At 41.2% G+C, this 16,016-nt stretch overlaps 1 protein-coding gene across 3 annotated transcripts in view; it reads left to right on the forward strand.

The window, feature by feature from the left end:
* The window catches only part of kiaa1549la (KIAA1549-like a), a 144,718-nt gene that overhangs the window by 89,035 nt on the left and 39,667 nt on the right, over nt 1-16,016 (forward strand). For 2 of the 3 annotated variants that reach the window (XM_061677360.1, XM_061677361.1), the window contains exons 9-12: nt 1,870-2,030; nt 3,235-3,406; nt 12,028-12,188; nt 13,994-14,029. In XM_061677360.1, coding sequence (XP_061533344.1) covers nt 1,870-2,030; nt 3,235-3,406; nt 12,028-12,188; nt 13,994-14,029 — 530 coding nt within the window. The remainder of the gene's footprint in view (nt 1-1,869; nt 2,031-3,234; nt 3,407-12,027; nt 12,189-13,993; nt 14,030-16,016) is intronic. The other variant, XM_061677362.1, reaches the window with a different exon arrangement.

The raw sequence follows: 16,016 nt of genomic DNA on the forward strand, positions 1-16,016 counted from the left end.
ATTATATACAATTATATACAATAAGTGCAATCAGGAATTGCAACTTAATGGAAGCAAATGCAGTTAACACAGAAGGCAGTAACATTAAGCTGCAAGCACCAACTTTTCATTTGTAAATCCCTATCGTCAAAATAGTGAATTGTCAATGAAGGGTATGTCTCTGTTGTTCTGCTTGATTGGTCAGCCGTGCACGGTCATAAACTGGAAAGAACTCGACAGTTGTGATTTCCCACTCTATTTACTACAGTCATTATTTTTTTACTGCTGTCAGGCCAACCAAAAAGTTGAAGTCAAGGCGGCCTCTACTATTGTTAATAGTGTCTTCCCATGACACGCCACCTCACCACCAACGGTATGAGAGGTCCAACTTCAAAATAAAAGCTTCGTATATTACTACATTGAACATCAATGTCATTTAAGGCTTTTTTTTTGGGAGGGGGGGGAGTTGGCACCGGAGCACAGTGCCGGAGCTTAATGAAGCCTTAAACATGACAGTTTTAGTCAGAGGTCCAGGGAGATCTACCAAACATTTTGAACTTCTGCATCCCAATCCCCCCTGCCACAGCTCTGCTTGGTGACTTCTCCTCCTTTCAAGCACCAAAATATTCATCCTCATCTTAACAATTCTTGCCCAGTTGGAAAGACCAAACAAAATGATCATTTAAATATTGGTACAACCTGCTATGTTAACATTCAAATCTAGAAACGTTCAAATCCTGAAAAGATATTATCACCTATTACGACACCCGGTGCCCATTCACAAAAAAAGTATCTGGCGCTGATCCCTGCAAACATTAGTACACAAATTCAACAACCCTCAATATGTCTGCGAAACACCCCTTAGCACAACTCATTACACTACCCAAGTCCTTTGTTTTCTTTACTTTTGTTTGTTTGTTTGAGTATTTTTTCAGTAATCGCCCGTTTCCCATACATTGTTCTTTAATGTGTGCATAAATGTTCATTGCAGCAATATTGATTTTTGCTGGTGTAATAATGTACAGTGAGAGAAAAGGGTACCATGTTTGTCGATATGGATATTTTGTCCCATCTCCAGTGTTTAACTTGACACATTTGTATTTGCCAAATTATTGGTGTATACTATATACATTTAATTTCATAGACAATTAGATCATTCAATAGCTTTATGATAAATACATTTTCATATCTTTTATGACTCGGATTGTTGAATGTGGGCTCAGCCTCAGCATCTGCAACAGGTGGTATGTCAGCTCACTTGAGCACCAAGCCCAATCTCTCGACTTCATGCCATTGCAACATGCAATGTTAACACAATATAGATGTATATATACTTGGATGCTCGCTCATACTTGCCAGTGCACAGTGTGTCTTTAGGTGCACTGTTTGTGTGGAAAAAGCTATTGATGTTTCATTCACAGGTTGGGCAGAGGGAGCGATCGCTTCACATCACATCAGGTCCCAGTGTGAATGATGTTGAAGTGTGTCCGTCTGTGCACAACACTAACTCTTGTTGCCGCTAGTCGAAGATGCATTCGGGAGCAAGATTGAGGCATCTCCAGTAAATTGGGGTTTATTCACTGACGCTTGCTCACTCTTTGTGCGTGCGTGTGTGTGTGTGTGTGTGTGTGTGTGTGTATGCAGAATAAACACAGGCATTTTGATTGTTGGGTCAACTGAATTTAGCCATAAAAGAACTATCCTTTCTCCACATCCACATTTTTTCTCCTCAATGTTGTCTTTCTCCTGTGCTCATCACTTGGCTTGTATTGTCATTTCCATCATTTTTCTGTGCACAACCCCCCCCCCCCACGCCCCCTCCTCCTCTTTGCCTCTTGAGAGGTATTTATCCCCTAAACCCACACTGCAACCTTGTGCTTCTGCCCTCAGTGATCCAGGATGTGGACAGGTCTTCTCTGGAGGCCAACTATCAGAGCTTTGCCAGCTTGATGGAGCAGCGGCTGGCCGAGCTCTTCCATGTGGCCGGTCGGCAGGGATCCCAGACTTTGCGATCCAAGCGTGCAACAACTGTGGGGGGTTACACTGTACAGGTTGGTGGTAGGATTTTTTGTTTTTCTGTGTCACTGCCAATATTGACATTGGAAAGGTGGATATTCAAGGTGCCTTTTTAATATTTACATCAAATATATAGTATAATTAGAGATTCTTATTGATTGAAATGTACTAACAGGTACCCATTTTCTTGGCAAAATGCTTTTTAAATAGAGAAATAGATTGAAGTAATAGAAATAACCAGAGAACTAGATTTGTATATGTGAATGCTGTGTTTGTTATCATGAATACATATATGTCAGGTAGAAACCAAATGTGTTGTTTGCCCTTTGTTTAATGGCCACATTGTTAACCACTCATCCAAAGGACCTTCATTCATCCGCTAGCTCTGAATGAAGGTCCTCAAAGGTGTAAATTATTTATTTTGTCAGCTCCATGTTGTGCAAATTAAGATTAGAATTGTGAACCCCTGGCGTTTATGGTGTACACACCCTCAAGCTTTTATGGGAAGTCACAGATGACCGATTTTATAGCTACAGAGATTAAGGAGAGAGAGGCTGAGAGAGGCACATCCAGCAAATGACACAGGGCCCTCCCTTATATGACATAATGGAACTGTCAGCCGGCGGCACAGTGACTGACTGGTTAGAGCGTCAGCCTCACAGTTCTGAGGACCTGGGTTCAATCCCCAGCCCAGCCTGTGTGGAGTTTGCATTTTCTCCCCGTGCCTGTGTGGGTTTTCTCCGGGCACATCCCAAAAACATGCATTAATTGGAGACTCTAAATTGCCCGTAGGTGTGACTGCGACTGTGAGTGCGAATGGTTGTTTGTTTGTATGTGCCCTGCGATTGGCTGGCAACCAGTTCAGGGTGTACCCCGCCTCCTGCCCGATGACAGCTGGGATAGGCTCCAGCACGCCCGCGACCCGAGTGAGGAGAAGCGGCTCAGAAAATGGATGGATGGATGGAACTATCAGCCTTGCCTGCTTCAATGGTATACAGTACATAAAGGCCATATACCATCACTTGTAATGAAAATAAATTGCTACTTCTAATGAAGTTGTCTTCTTCAAGTATTGTTATCTTGTAGCTAATCAAAGTAAGACAGAAAAACCCATTCTGAATCAGAGTTAGGTCAGTCTAATTGAAATAAAGATGTGTCTTTTGTCAAAATGGCCATATAATAGATTGCAACTGATAATGCATTTAAAAATTATATTTTCCCTTCATTATCCTTTTTCAGATGGTGAGCATGCGTCGGTTGCCTGGTCCCAAGAACCCGGCGGAGATGACGTACTACGCACAGTTGAATGGCGCACCCATTACTGGACCCACAGCGGCCAAGACGCTGAGCAGTCTTGACTCGCAAACCATGGCACTGACTCTGGGTTACTTTGTGCAAGTGCAGGCTGAACGTAAGCTTCGCTTTCATTTATTCATCTGTACTGTATTTGATTACAAACAAGCCTCTGCCAATAAGAATTGAATACAAATTTGTAAAAGATGAACATATAGTAATATTTGGGTGAGTCTCACCTACAGTATTTGCAAATTAAAGTGAGTTGTCACGATCTGCTGAAAGGCTGTAACAAATAAAGGAAGCACTGAATGAGCTGTATTGCCCCCAATACTTTCTGAATCTGTACCCTCTGCTCCCCCCTCTCACGTTTATAGCCATTAAAACAATTCAATTCTTTTAAACATATCGCACGTTATTGCGAGCAGTCCGTGAATGAATGCATCATGAACAGTGGCCGTGGAGACCATCAATCACACATACAACAGAAGAGACAGACAGACGTATGTAGACAAAATTTAGCAAATCAGCCAGTAAGAGCGCCATAAAAAAAAAACTTGCACGGTTTTTCCCAAACAAGCAAGGTAAATTGAGTAAAACTATTACATGTTGATAATGTAGCCATGTCATAAAGTAAATAGTGTATGTAATCTGTGAGGCTGCTGTGGCCCAATTTTATTTTATTTTTTATTTTTTGCTTGTGGGAAAACAATAGTGTGAATCAGAGCCCGGATGCTAAGACTAATACCTAAACAAGGGTCACCAACATGGTAGCCCCCAAGGATCACACGACTCGCCAACGGGCCTGTTCTTAAAGTAGCTCATTAGTGATGAGATATAGTAATTTTTTGGGAATGTTGTAGAAGTGATCATTTAAAAATATATACACCTGCAGAGATTTATAGAAATTAAGTGTTGCACATTAATACTGTATGTATGCCTCCTACCTTGTTAAATCCCTGTTGATAATTGTGATCAGTGTCTTCACAAAGATAGATGAATATACGTTGTACGTATCACGGCTCTAAATCATCAGTGAGCTGACTGCTTTCAAACTTAGCTCAATATTTGGCGTCTCTACAGCAGTAGTCTATGCGAGAATTCATTCTCAACTTTGAAAAACAAGTTTTCAGACCACAGGCACACAATACCCAGTCTCCCATGTTGGTTCTGGTGGCGTGTGAGGGACGTGACGAGACCCAAAAGTGAATGGAAGGGCAGTAGGACGTCACCAGCCCATCACATGTAGATAAATGCCCAGTATGCCAACTGAACTCTTTTAAAGCTAAGCCATGTGTTAAATTTACCCAGTGCCCGCGTCAAACACTTATTTTTAGAACACGCGTAATGTTCAATATACAGTGGGTACGGAAAGTTTGCAGACCTCCTTAAATTTTTCAACAATTTGGCAGCCATTTGTTAAAATCATTTAAGTAAAATTTCCCCCCCTCATTTTCCTCAATATATACACACAGCACCCCATATTGGCAGAAAACAAATTTAATTGTTGAAACGTTTGCTGATTTATTAAAAAAGAAAAACTGAAATATCACACAGCCGTAAGTATTCAGACCCCTTGCTGTGACACATATATTTCATTCGGGTGCTGTCCATTTCTTCTGCTCATCCTTGAGATGGTTCCACGCCTTCATTGGAGTCCAGCTGTGTTTGATTATACTGATTGGACTTGATTAGGAAAGCCACACCCCTGTCTATATAAGACCTTACAGCTCACAGTGCATGTCAGAGCAAATGAGAATCAGGAGGTCAAAGGAACTGCCTGAAGAGCTCAGAGACAGAATTGTGGCAAGGCACAGATCTGGCCAAGATTACAAAAAAAAATATGCTGCACTTAAGTTTCCTAAGAGCACAGTGGCGTCCATAATCCTTAAATGGAAGCTGCTTGGGACAATCAGAACCCTTCCTAGAGCTGGCTGTCTGGCCAAACTGAGCAATTGGTGGAGAAGAGCCTTGGTGAGAGAGGTAAAGAAGAACCCAAAGATCACTGTGGCTGAGCTCCAGAGATGCAGTCGGGAGATGGGAGAAAGTTCTAGAAAGTCAACCATCACTGCAGCCTTCGGGGCTTTATGGCAGAGTAGCTCGACGGAAGCCTCTTCTCAGTGCAAGACACATGAAAGCCCGCATGGAGTTTGCTAAAAAACGCCTGAAGGACTCCAAGATGGTGAGAAATAAGATTTTCTGGTCTGATGAGACCAAGATAGAACTTTTTGGCCTTAATGCTAAGCGGTATGTGTGGATAAAACCAGGCACTGCTCATCACCTGTCCAATACAGTCCCAACAGTGAAGCATGGTGGTGGCAGCATGATGCCGTGTGGGTGTTTTTCAGCTGCAGAGACAGGACGACTGGTTGGAATCAAATAAAAGATGAATTCGGCTAAGTACAGGGATATCCTGGACGAAAACCTTGTCCAGAGTGCTCAGAAACTCAGACTGGGCTGAATGTTGACCTTCAAAAAAGACAATGACCCTAAGCACCCAGCTAAAATACCAAAGGAGTGGCTTCAGAACAACTCCATGACTGTTTTGGAATGGCCCAGGCAGAGCCCTGACTTAAACCCAATTGAGCATCTCTAGAAAGACCTGAAAATGGCTGCCCACCAACGTTCACCATCCAACCTGACAGAACTGGGGAGGAATGGCAGAGGATCCCCAAATCCAGGTGTGAAACACTTGTTGCATCATTCCCAAAAATGACTCATGGGTCTATTAGCTCAAAAGGGTGCTTCTACTAAATACTGAGCAAAGGGTCTATGGCTCTGTGACATTTCAGTCTTATTTTTTAATAAATCTGCAAAATTTTCAACAATTCGATACATTAATGTGGAAAAAATTAACTTAAATTATTTTAGCAAATGGCTGCAATATAAAGAAAAGAGTGAAACATTTAAGAGGGTCTGCATGCTTTCCGTATCCACTGCAGATGACTGTATGCGGGTGTGTGTGGCTGCAGTGGCTTATACCTGTTTTAATGAATTAATGTTGTGTATGACGGTGCCCACGCCACCGTGGCAAACCTATTTTATAAGGCTTTAATGAGTGCGTGTGTTTTTGAGTGTTACAATGTGCCCCCCCTGCCGACCAAATGCCCACCCAAGCGAGCCACTCTCGGGCCAACACTGGAATGAGACCCATGGCATTCACATAAGTTCCAAGCCTGACTCCTCAGGAAGACAAGTGCAGATTTTTTATTTATTTTTCTTTCTTTCTTCTTGTGAACCTGTCCTGCTCAGCTGTGTGGCCATGCAGAATGGTGGTTCTGGTGGATGCCTTTTGTGCTGGAACAGTTTTGCTGTGCAACAGGGGAGTTTGAAATACTTCCTCTGCTTATTATCTGCTTAAATGCAGCCGGAAAGAAAAGGATTTTAGGGGACAGACCGAGAGACAGAACGGACCAGGGAAATAGGGGTGCTAACCTCAGCAGAACAAGAGTTAAGGCGGTCTAGATATTTGACTACAAGTAACGTAACAAAGTCAAATTGCGTTCTTATTTGTGGACGGGGCAGGAGGGAATGTGGACAGGGGGACAAAAGAAGTGCAGATTTTTTATAAGGCTCCATTTAGTTAATTAGAGATTCTCGGGAAATGAGTGCTCTTCAGATGCTTCAGAATGAACAACATTCAACAGACATGAACATTCTCAGAGATTGTTTAAACAACACAATTTCCCCTGAACACAAATCCAAAGCATTTAAATTTGAACAACTGCTGAGACTGAGTCTGTTGAGTCAAAATGCAAATGAGCCAAACAACATAGTTAGCTCGTAACATTTGCGACTAAACAAGCACTGTAGTCTGAGAATTTGAATACTGATGTTCCTTTTCAACATTCTTGAAGAAAATCATGAAAATGTTTGCATATAGCACTGCACCCATTGTTTGTAATAGGAACAGAGGTCTACAATTTTAAAAGCATAAAAATAATTCATCCAGAATTAAGTAAAACATAATGTCCTGACAACAAATGTTAGTCTGACACCACGGTGACGCCGCACTCAACTTGAGGCACCGCCACGGCAAACACCCACCGCCTGTGTGGAGTTTTCATGTTCTCCCCGTGCCTGCATGGGTTTTCTCTGAGCATGCCGGTTTCCTCCCACATCCCAAAAATATGCATGAATTGGAGACTCTAAATTGCCCGTGGGTGTGAATGTGAGTGCGAATGGTTGTTTGTTTGTATGTGCCCTGCGATTGGCCGGCAACCAGTTCAGGGTGTACCCCGCCTCTGGGATAGGCTCCAGCACGCCCGCGACCCTAGTGAGGAGAAGCGACTCAGAAAATGGATGGCTGGATGGACGTCTCACCACGCCCTGCTAAATGCAGTGTGAAAGAGCATTTACGGATGGAGACACGCAGGCACACGGTGTGTGTGTTTTGTCCTCCGCCGAACCCCTGAGGCTGTCTCACCGAAGACCTGGGGTTTGATCGAACCCAGGTTAAGAACTACTGCTCTGAATGGTCAAATACCGTTGAGTTGAGGTTCTCTATTCTCATTGTACAAAACATACAACAAAATTCTGTAACAAGAAGTTGCTCCCAATGTCTCATCTGACAAGAACATTTGTGTGCAGATTTAATTGTGGTTTCCAGAATCTCCATTATTAAGTATTGCGTTCTGTTATCAGGCTCATCTACTGCAGAACCATCTTCCAGATTCAGTTAAGGGTCTACCCTTTAACTGAACCATCTCTACACTCAAGACAGACTTTGGCAATACATATAGATAGGGCAGGCTCAAGTTTGTCCTTAATCATTGCTTAGCTATGCTGCTCAAAGCCAAGACTGCAGGATGAACAATGCACTGAGCTCCTCTCCCCCCTCTCCATCTGTCTATGTTCATGTTGTATTAATCTACAGTATGTTCCCTACCTACACAGCATCTCTCTATTGTTGTTTTGTTGTTTTCTACCTTCCAGCATCCTCTCCTCCTGTCACTGTATTCAGGTTCGAGTTATTCGTCATTTGATGAACATCTGCATTTGGGCAGAACTAATGTATTACTGCAGAGTAGCCATGCTGGGCTCCATCTTGAGAGGGTGTGTGCGGAGGGGGCAATAAGTGGTTGTGTGGTGGACGATATATTCCGGGCAGATTACAGTTATGGATGCTGACCCCCTGTAGGACCATACCTCTAGGCTCATTTCATCATGGGGATAAATAGTAGCTTGTATGAACTACCCAGGAAATATACTTTAATTTATAGAATGCTACCATGTATTGCATTACCTTGACCTGAACATGAACATATACTGTATATACTGTATTGGTAGCGGCAATCCTGAATTGTCAAATAGTAATAGCTGTCTGCCTTTCTCACAGATCTCACAATAACTTGGTAGAATATTAAAATAATAATATATCATGGACTTTATTGTCGTGATTGCAGAAACAGTAAAAAGGCACACCAAAGCACATCTAAAATAGAAATCTATAGATCAAATCAAATCCATATTGAGCCAGCTGCATGCTGTTCGCCGTATGACAGAGTCATTGATTGCATACATGATGCAGTCTTAAAAACTCAGACAGAGAATGGACTTGCTGTTTTTGGCCTCCTTTTGCATCGCAATTCAGATTTTGTCTACATGTCTGTTGTTAATTCTTGAGTTCCACCCAAGTTGTGTCACCATCATTTCACAAGTGTGAAGGACAAATTGTACAGGTGGATACCAGTTTTTTAATGAACAAAGGATTATTCTCTCACATTCAACTGCTGCTTTCCATAGAAGCCAAAGATGTAAATAACCAAACCATCAAACTCTGGCTGAGGTAAAACACAATGACAATAATATAAGTAGCCAGATAATTCAATGTCCAAGGGCAACACTGAACAGAAAAAAAAATCTGTAAAACATTGAATTTGCCAGGAAGCTTATTGGACATAAAATTGAAAAGAAAAGAATGGTTAATAACCATCCATCCATCCATCCATTTTCTGAGCCGCTTCTCCTCACTAGGGTCGTGGGCATGCTGGAGCCTATCCCAGCTGTCTTCGGGCAGGAGGTGGGGTACACCCTGAACAGGTTGCCAGCCAATCGCAGGGCACATACAAACAAACAAACCATCCACACTCACAGTCACACCTACAGGCAATTTAGAGTCTCCAATTAATGCATGTTTTTGGGATGTGGGAGGAAACCGGAGTGCCCGGAGAAAACCCACGCAGGCACGGGGAGAACATGCAAACTCCACACAGGCGGGGCCGGGGATTGAACCCAGGTCCTCAGAACTGTGAGGCTGACGCGCTAACCAGTCGGCCACCGTGCCACCTGTTAATAACCATATATTATATATTATTTTAAAAAAAATCTAATGCTCTGATTTTAGTCTCTAAAATGTGAACATGTTCCAATTTCCTCCATGAAAGCAGACTCATTGACAGCTATGTGTACAAATAGATATCAAAATGGGCTTGAGCCCCTGGTCTTTTTCTTCCTGAAGAAAACGTTTGATCCACACATCTAAAATAACAAATTTGCTCAAATTACCTTTAATTATACAGCATGTTATTGCAAATAATTACAACCCCATTTCCAATGAAGTTGGGACGTTGTGTTAAACATAAATAAAAACAGAAAACAATGATTTGCTAATCATGTTCGACCTATATTTAATACACTAAAAATACAAGATATTTAATGTTCAAACGGATACATTTTATTGTTTTTAGCAAATAATCATTTACTTAGAATTTTATGGCTGCAACACGTTCCAAAAAAGATGGGACAAGGTCATGTTTACCACAATGTTACATCACCTTTTCTTTTAACAACATTCAATAAACGTTTGGGAACTGAGGACACTAATTGTTGAAGCTTTGTCGGTGGAATTCTTTCCCATTCTTGCTTGATGTACAGCTTCAGCTGTTCAACAGTCCGGGGTCTCCGTTGTCATATTTTACGCTTCATAATGCGCCACACATTTTCAATGGGAGACAGGTCTGGACTGCAGGCAGACCAGTCTAGTACCCGCACTCTTTTACTATGAATCCACGCTGTTGTAACACGTGCAGAATGTGGTTTGGTCATTGTCTTGCTGAAATAAGCAGGGGCGTCCATGAAAAAGATGTTGCTTGGATGGCAGCGTATGTTTCTCCAAAACCTGTATGTAGCTTTCAGCATTAATGGTGGCTTCACAGATGTGTAAGTTACCCATGCCATTGGCACTAACACAGCCCCATACCATCACAGATGCTGGCTTTTGAACTTTGCGTTCATAACAGTCCGGATGGTTCTTTTGCTCTTTGGCCCGGAGGACACAACGTCCACAATTTCCCAAAACAATTTGAAATGTGGACATGTCGGACGACAGAACACATTCCCACTTTGCATCATTCCATCTTAGATGACCTCGGGCCCAGAGAAGCGTTTCTGGATGTTGTTGATAAATGGCTTTTGCTTTGCATAGTAGAGTTTCAAGTTGCACTTACGGATGTAGCGCCGAACTTTATTTACTGGCATTGGTTTTCTGAAGTGTTCCTGAGCCCTTGTGGTGATATCCTTTACACATTGATGTTGTTTTTTGATGCAGTGGCGCCTGAGCGATCGAAGGTCACCTGTGGGATGGTCCAAACAGGTGTTTGATGAGCATTCCTCATCTTTCTCAGTCTTTTTTGCCACCTGTCCCAGCTTTTTTGGAATGTGTTGCAGCTGTAAAATTCTAAGTTAATGATTATTTGCTCAAAACAATCAAGTTTATCAGTTTGAACATTAAATATCTTTATAGTGTATTCTATTAAATATAGGTTGAACATGATTTGCAAATCATCGCATTCTGTTTTATTTATGTTTAACACAATGTCCCAGCTTCATTGGAATTGGGGTTGTATTTGGAAAGAAAGTGACGTGCTATATGCAAATGAGCAGCACAGTTTTTCTTATTTTTATATTGTTTTCATTCTCTTTTATCTTTATTTCACTGTTAGTGGCTGCAATAAATCAATTTGGACTGATTAAATGATATATAATAAGACTGACACGAAAAGGCTACCCTTCAGGGACATGTGGCAGGGCACAACTCATTTGTGGGGGCACTGAAGCCATTGGGGGGGCGTGGCCCGCACGTGCCACTTCATGACGCCAACGCTGCCTCATTCATTCTTACATACAGTCCTGAAACACTTCTGTATTTGGACATTTGAAGGCCTTTGGCAAACAACAGGTTTATACTTTGCCCATATTCCCTTTTCTTGCAGTGTTTTTTAATTGGACATACGCATTTCAAGAACATATAAACACGCTATTTACACAAATACACTATGACACTGGCGCCTCTCCCGGCTGACTATGGGTGAGAAGTGCACATACTGTACCTTTGGGCCATTTCCAATTAAGGTGACGTGCATGTTTTGGGCCTGGGATATCGTGCCTGAAGCCATTATAAGAAAAAAACGGCAAACTTGACACATCCTAGCCGAGATCCTAATATAGAACCCTCCGGCTTTGAGGCAGACACGCGCCACAGTGCTTTCCGAATGTGGAAATGTTAGTGCTAATTAGTAGCGCAGATTCATAACCACAGATAGTTCAATCATTATACTTGCTGTATACAGCAAGTATAATGCAAGGGGTTGGAGCTCATGTCAGTCACCAGTTGAAAGGCTCATTCCTGGATGCTGTGTTTCCTGTGTTTGAGGCTATGCTGGTGATGTCTTTCCTTTCCTGTCTTTCCAATCTAATTTCAAATACTTCTACTAATGGTGGGTTCCCATTTATGTGCAGCTGTGGTGAAGATGCCACAGAGCAACTTGTGGATCATGGCTATCCTCACGCCTCTATTCTTGCTAATGGTGGTCATCGGGATGGTGGTCTTCATTCTGTGTAAGAGGAACAGGGTCATCTTCAAAGCTGGTGCCTTCAGGACCTTCAAAAGCCGCTCCAAGGTAAGACAGCCTCATCTTTATATGCAAGCTGTTATTTCCAAATCTCTCCCCTTTCTTTTTTCTCAAAATAATGAAGCCACTCTGGGGGTAGTTGATCACACTTACCATTTTTTTATCATCACCACTACAACATGCTCCAGTAGCCAATTCATAAAAAAAATTGCATAACCTAGATGTGTGACACATCACAGTGAGAAGTGATTGTGTTAAGTTGTCCCTTCAGGACAGGAAAATTTAATCCCATCTGTGTGGGTCTTGGCTCATTTATTTTTCTCGCTGCCCAATAGCCCTTGGTCATTGCTAATCATGCATGTTGCAAAGACTAATGAGCAAAGAGGAGAAGAGCAAGGATCACTGCACTGGAAGGGAACCTTTGGGTTATAGTTGCCCTTTAAAATTATAGCATTCAACGACATTCATTCGAGGTTAAATAAAAAGCCATTATTTCAAATGCGCCACGTGTGTTATATAGATTTTACAGTCTGGTTTGACTTAGCCATAATACTTTTTCTAGACACAATACAATGCATGACCGTCTAAACCGTTGATTTATGGTGGTACTGCCCATGAGTTTATTCATGGTGTACACAAATGTTAACATTTACATTACATTAACAAATCCCCTTTGATAGCTAAATGTGTATAAATGGATGGCTGGATGAACAGATGGCTAAAATACTTCATTAATCACATGAGGGAAATGTATTCTTAATCACACCTTCACCTCAACAATTTAATGTAGGAGGTCCGCCAAACAAAAACTTTACCTTTACTACTATTAACTAAACTTTATTATTCAATATTTCCTCACCTCTTAGACAGCCAATGAATGAAATGTAATGTCATTAAAATATGAAATTTAAGGATGTGGATTGTGTGTAATAAAAGTGCAATTTTTTTGCTTCAGGTTCATGTGCTTCATGTTGAAGCCATAGTCGACTGCAGTATATATTGTCACCACAAAGCCATGAGACGATTTCCGTTGCACCTCATGGAGACCCTAAAACGATCTGAATCCACCAACAACAATACCTGCCCAAAATCTGTGTGATTGGGCTGAAATAAATGAAAGAAATAGAATATGATTCACAACATTTTTTTATACTAACAATTCAGTAGCCCTGCGCTCCAAGTCACCGAGACACGTTAATTTATAATATCAACCTCATGACGTTTTGGTATCAGGAGATTATGTTTACCAAATCCTAACTCCCAAATTGTGTTGAATTTGTGATTTTGCTCCAATGTTTTTCACAGTTGTTGTGCCTTCATTGAAGGTCTCTGAGATCCTTTGTTGCAAATACACACAGGATGAAGAATTACAGCATCGAAACATTCTTGCTAATTAACGGTGACTTTGACATAAGAGTGCTTCCTTTGAAAATGGTGGATCTTTGGCCAGCCTCTGCCAAGTCATGGTTGGAGAAACTTGATGTTGGTACGGGTGTAATGTAAATTGTCCTCACTGATGCGTCACAATCCAGAATAATTCAGAATGGCTTGCTTGGAGACAAATGTTTGGAAAAAAAGAAGGTAGGAAAAGATTGACCTGGTTATCTGGTTGTTTAATTTGAAACTTGATGGGTGGGCAAGCGCTCCAGAGACCTGTTAACTATTTGTAATAAGTACATACAAGGTACAGTATGTCATCACATTCTCAGATAAAGTATTTGAACGACAACATACAAGTGTACTGTAGCTGAAAAAAAAAAAAAAAGAGTGGTTGACTCAAGTGTTTCATTCATTCTGTCCTAAATTGTATTAATCCCTTCCTGACCTTTTCCCTTAAACTCTTTCCTGTTCAGACCTCATATCGGCGGGAAGGCAGTTACCACCACCAGGTACTGTCGGAGACACAGGATTAATTGAAGACTGTATGGCTGAGTGAATGTTTTGATCAGTTGATTAGTATATCGCTATGTTGTGCTGCTTTTGTTGCTGCTTGGGGAAGTCATGCATGTGGCTGCTGTTCCGTGGACATAACTTGATCCATTCCCCATACTAGCCATGACAGATCACCAGGAGATGAGACAGATGTGGAGAGGCCACGAGGAAATGTGAAAGTGATTGTAAAAGGGGTGTAAAATTACCAGCGTGTTCTTTAAGATTTAAAGTTATGGGGTTAGAGTCAACTGTCTGGGTTCAATGCGGCGTCTTCAAAAGTAGCCTAATGGGTTTAATTCGGACTCCCGGCAGCCATCTTTTAATGACGCTCATAATCATGAACAACAGAAAAGAAGCTCAATACCTATGCACTAAACGTCCATTAAAAAAAAAAAAATGCAAATTTGTGTCACCGGACTAGACTGATTTGCGCCGATTTGTCGTTTCCCTCCTTCCTTTCCTTGTCAGACTTATTTTATTCTCTCTTGGCTTCAGCTAATACTCTTGATTGAAATCTTTTCCCTAGAAGGTCCATTTAATTATGCCATATAAATTAAGTACCACCGAAAGGAATGGTAGTTTTAGCAGGTTGCTGATAAAAGATAGGCTTCCAAAGTCCCAGGTCAATAAGTTATCTCTTTATTTATTCCTGTTATAGCAGTGCATGCCAGCATATTTTTGGGATATATCAATATTTCTTTCTCTCATCTGTCAAATAACAAAGTGAAAGGTGAAACAAGGCTGGCAAATGATTTACAGTAACAATAAGGAATACTGTAGTTTGGTCGGGGGTTTCTTCCAGGCTCCCACTAATGTCAAAAAGTGTAATATACCTTTTTTTCATTGTGGTAGATAGTAGATAGTTAGTGCAACAAACGTCGACAATGTTTGCTCTAAAAATCGGACTTGTTGGCTAACATACAGTAAATGATAATTTTGGTGCACTGCAACATTCAGAGTTCACAACTGACACCATTAGAGTTAGCACATCAAAGTCAGTGCACCTTTATTTTAAAGTATTCCTGTTTTACAATACACTGCAATGGAATATAGCATTTTAAAATTCCATGCATGGGCTGGACTCATCGTCATGGCACAGTGGGGTTTACGTTTACCTTCCTACATTCTCGACCAGGAGCTTGCATACGCAAACGAGCTAAATATTTCACACAGGGATTTGGTTCAGGAAGAGCTAGTGGCAAGTTAAAATTAAACACCGACGTTTGATTAAAAATTCAGATTATTTACACAAGTAATAATCTTTTCATAGAAGAATTTCACTGTGGGAAATCATCAATTCCTTCACAACTGGAACAGGCAGCGACTATTAGTATTTTATAATGGTATAACAATGGAAGTCCGAGTGGCTATTTTGGAGACTAATCAATGCATTTATAACATTTGCCTCACCAGATGCCTGCTGGTTTTCAAACCCTCTGTACCCCCCAATACAGTAAAACTACATATTGTCTGAAATGCGAATAGATTTTTTTGATATATAGGATTCTTCTCTGATTGCTTAATATTCCTTTTCCATGAAAATGAACACAAATGGATCTTAGTGTGTTCTTTTTTTTGTGGTTATTTTACAAACGGTCCATCTTTGTCACTCAAGCTGTCTTTACCGTTAACGCCACTGGAGCGAGCCTCATTATGTTGTTGCAATACATCAGAGAGATACGTGAGCTGAAGTGACAGGACGAGTAAGCCATTTTGCATTCTCACAAGAGCAGGCAGCAAACGAAATGGTGTCATTTCTGAGATATAAACAGAATATATATGAATTTGTGAAAGTGTCATAACTATTGCACGTCTTCTCTGTTATTACGATAGTATCAAGATAAGAGTTTAATGGGTTGAATGAGTAGTAGTAGGATTACTTATGCACTTGTATCGGTAGCGTTAGAAGGGCAACATAAATTGTACAACTGACATAATTTTTAC

Source organism: Phycodurus eques, chromosome 5, assembly GCF_024500275.1.
Source record: "Phycodurus eques isolate BA_2022a chromosome 5, UOR_Pequ_1.1, whole genome shotgun sequence".
NCBI lineage: Eukaryota > Metazoa > Chordata > Actinopteri > Syngnathiformes > Syngnathidae > Phycodurus > Phycodurus eques.